At 49.3% G+C, this 3,945-nt stretch overlaps 1 protein-coding gene across 1 annotated transcript in view; it reads left to right on the top strand.

The window, feature by feature from the left end:
- The window catches only part of LOC119302840 (factor of DNA methylation 1-like), a 4,611-nt gene extending 3,932 nt beyond the window's left edge, over positions 1–679 (top strand). Inside the window, exon 6 of the mRNA XM_037579879.1 lies at positions 276–679. Within this exon, the coding sequence (XP_037435776.1) occupies positions 276–503 (228 nt within the window). The 3' untranslated portion in view covers positions 504–679. The remainder of the gene's footprint in view (positions 1–275) is intronic.
- Positions 680–3,945: the final 3,266 nt, after the last annotated feature.

Below are 3,945 nucleotides of genomic sequence, written 5' to 3'. Positions count from 1 at the left end.
TCAATCTCGGAAAAAAAAACAGTTTTTTCTTTTCTTTTGAGAACGCATAAACAGTTTTTGTTCGCCATGTTTTGTTGTACTGTGGTACGTAGTAGAGTTTAAGGTTCAGACAACACTTGCACGATATGCAATTCCTATATGTATGAATAATTTGCCTGTCAGCCCAGCCACAAGGTCCTTGTAAGTTTTGAAGTTGTTTGTTAACATCTCCCATTTTCAGAATGGACTTAGTATTTCTCGTTTATCTAACCTAATCGTGCACGCATTGGTGTAAGCTAATTCTTCTCGAGGACGATGAGAAGCTGGGAAAACTGAAAGAAAAGTGTGGCGAAGACGCGTACGCGTTGGTGGTCGGTGCTCTGCGTGATATCAATGAGTATAACCCTAGCGGCCGAACCACCGTGCCTGTGCTGTGGAACAACAAGGAGGATAGGGAAGCGACCTTGGGGGACGGCATCGGGTACCTCCTCCAGCGGTGCGGCCTTAACATTGCTTGGCATTGACATGAATGCCGCTAATAGGAGGCTGTGAACTGGCTATCTTTTGGGATCCCTGCCGTGGCACTTGATCTGAGATTGTGAACTGCCCTCTTAGGACCATGTATGTATGTATTTTGTTCAGTGTACGTTATGTGATATGGATGAATGGCGACTAGCTTATTGATTTAAGTTACGTGACATGGATGAATGATGACTAGCTTTTCGATTTAAATTATGTGATATATGTCTGCTCGCCATGCCTAACAACACCATCTTTTCAGAGCATCCACAATCCGACTTGACAAATCCAGCCACATATACGTCTGTGGACACGCCCGGACTGCCTTTATATTTTGCTCCCGGCATCCACATATCTGAAGTTTGGACTCTCAAATCCATGCACGTCGATCATACAAGCCAATGTCGCACGTGAATAACAAATGTTGGTACCGAACATAAATAGCGTTTACATAAAATTTATTTTAAGTGCACAACTCAACCATTAGCTCTTTGGTTTCTATTGTGGGTCTACGTATGCTCCACAAGATCATTGATAGCCACGGGCAAAACTTGACAAACACCGATCCTTAAACCATCCACAACTGTCCGAACCGCGGAAGTCATCCAACTCGGTCATGTATCGGTTGGCGGCGCGGTCCGGACGCGTTTTCTTTCGCAAACCGAAGACCAACGTGGGGAGGTTTGCACAAGTCCGGACCGATCCCTGCTAGCTTCTTTTTTTACGGGAAAAACTTTCAATCTATTCATCTTCAATCATGGTAGTACAACAAACAATAGAAATAATAAAATTTACATCTAGATCCGTAGACCACCTAGCGACGACTACAAGCACCGAAGCGAGTCGAAGGCGCGCCGCCGTCATCGCCCCTCCATCACCGGAGTCGGGCAAACTTTGTTGTAGTAGACAGTCGGGAAGTCGTCGTGCTAAGGCCCTATAAGACTGGCACCCCAGAACAGCAACCACCGCCGATGAAAAATAACGTAGATCGGAAGGATCCAAATCAAAGACACACGAACGTAGACAAACAATCGTGTGCCATCAATGCAGACATGGCACACGATTGCCGAGGCGTCTCCTCTGGCGCCACCCGTCCGTCCCTCTGTCGCCCACCATTGCTATAAAAACCGATGCCTCAGCCATAGCCGCAGTCATGCACCTCTGATCCCTGTCCGCACCACTCCCACCATGGATCCCTCCCTCGCCAAATCTCTTTGGGACGGGCTGATGTTAGACAAGAAGGATATGGCCGCCATTGCTGCCGACAAGCAGCCGGAGGACGATGACGTCCCAATGAAGGGCGTTGTCGACGACGAACCGGCGCCACCCTCCTCCTCCGCGCCACCATCCTCCTCCTTCGCGCCACCCTCGCCAGTGAATTGCATCATGACCATCGGCGAGGCACGTGCCCGTTACATGGACAAGGTGCGAGAGGAGCAGTTTTGGGAGCGCGCGGGCCAACGCCGCCTACAACAACCACCTCCTCCAATAGCATTTACAGGCGGAGGAGCAGATCTCCGTCGGCAAAGCAGTCGCGCCGGACGCGGACATGGCGGAGCAGGAGGTGCTGCTCGAGTCCTACTGCTCCGCACGCGAGACCCGCCTCACCCGCTGGCAGTACCGGCAGCGGGTGGCGGAGATGGCGGCCGCCGACAAGGAGTGCGACGACGACGCGAGCAAGGTGGTGTTCGGCGAGACCGGCGGGGAGGAGGAGGACAATGCCGAGGCCGCGCCTCGCCGCCACCACGAAGAAGCCGGCACGTCCACGGGTGCCGGCAGCAACGAGGAAGAGTAGTGTGTGATAGGTTGTCGTCGCTCTGGTCCCAAGAAGGCCACCGCTCCTCCCCTCCCGTCGACGCCAAGCTTGGTGAGTTGAGCATCTTCGGCCGATTAGTCGGTTAGCGGCGATGTGGAGGCGGACACTTCACTTCCCGGGCCTCCGAAGGCGGAGGTTACGGAGGTAGAGCTGGAGAGCGCCGAGGCGGAGCTGGAAAAGGCGAAGGTTCAGTTCTCTTGGTTCATGGTCGGACACGGGGAACGGGCGCCGGCGACCATTTAGACCTAGTCGGACAAGCTCCGCTTAGTTGATGTAAATGTAATTAAATCCGTCATGTATAGTTGAAATTCGTCAAGTTTAAATAAAATATGTCATGTCTATATGAAATCTAGTCGTGTTTATATGAAATTCGGTCATGTTTGATCAAAATTCGTCTGGTTAGTTTGAATTGTTGTCAAAATGTATTCGGCTAGCGTTGGATAGAGACCTCCCACATCTGTGTCCGCAGACAAATGCGGGAGGAAAGCCTTTGAAGATGCCCTGAGTCTCCCTATGTAACCGAAGTTAAGAGCCCTGAATGTTTCAGAACTCCTCATAACTTACTGCAGAACAAAACCGAAAATCCATCAAGCCCTAGAGTGGAATCCATCCTTGTGAGTTTAATGGCACACTTCACCTCCTTCGAAGAAAAAATATTTGCATAAACCATCATTTTTCACTCTCGGAACTTTCATGTTCGACACCCCGCATCAAGGCCTTCCCTAGGTCCACGAGCTTGTCGGCTAAGCAAGCTGAGGGCTCATCTATCCAATCAAGCAAAGTCTTATTACAAAAATTATAATTAGCTAGCACATGTGTTGCTTTATTAGCAGAACAAAAACATTGTTTAAACATGACCTATCCAGTAGCAGGACACAGCTTCGGTGCCTTAAAGGCACCTGCCTTTGGATCATTGACATATGGATTAGTCACCTGTTGGGCCCACATGTCATAGACACAAAGATAGATGCCTTAAGGCACCGAAACATTAGCTGGGGCTGAGCCCATGAGATTAGCAAAATTCAAACCATTCTGTATTGCTAACACTTCAATGGTCATTACATCTGCAGCAACAGGGATGAAACTGCACTGAGCCACAACAAAATTACCTTTTTCATCTCTAATCACAACCGATGTAGGTCCGTGAAGAGACTATCATAAATGATGCACAGATAAGGGAAGGGCCTTCGAGAACATACCAAGTTGCTAAATTTCCTAAAAATGATGGGTTGTGGTGGCCCGGGCTTTCGAGGTTCGTTTGTGTGGTCATTCCTAAGAGTGTGCTTTGTTGCCTGAGGGTTAATAAGCCTACTCGTAGATAATAATGGTGTCCATGCAGAGCTCATGTGAAAGTAGACACCAACGCTACGGCGTGCAACAAAATTACAGTATACAGTAACCAGGCTGCTTGCTGAATGCAGAGCTCATGTGAAAGTATACAGTATCATGAGCTTCGCTGCTGCGCAAAGTAAGTAATAATGGGAAAATGAGGCGATCCGGCTGGAACAAGAAAAGAAGAAACGCATGCATCCCCCCTTGAAAAATGTCTTTCACGAGGACAAAAAGACGCCGAGGATAAACCCGCCACGCCATTTTTCCCAATTGTTTATCCAGCGCGCCGGCCCCGTCAC

Source organism: Triticum dicoccoides, chromosome 5A (assembly GCF_002162155.2).
Source record: "Triticum dicoccoides isolate Atlit2015 ecotype Zavitan chromosome 5A, WEW_v2.0, whole genome shotgun sequence".
NCBI lineage: Eukaryota > Viridiplantae > Streptophyta > Magnoliopsida > Poales > Poaceae > Triticum > Triticum dicoccoides.
This window is presented reverse-complemented; position numbering and strand designations above follow the sequence as displayed.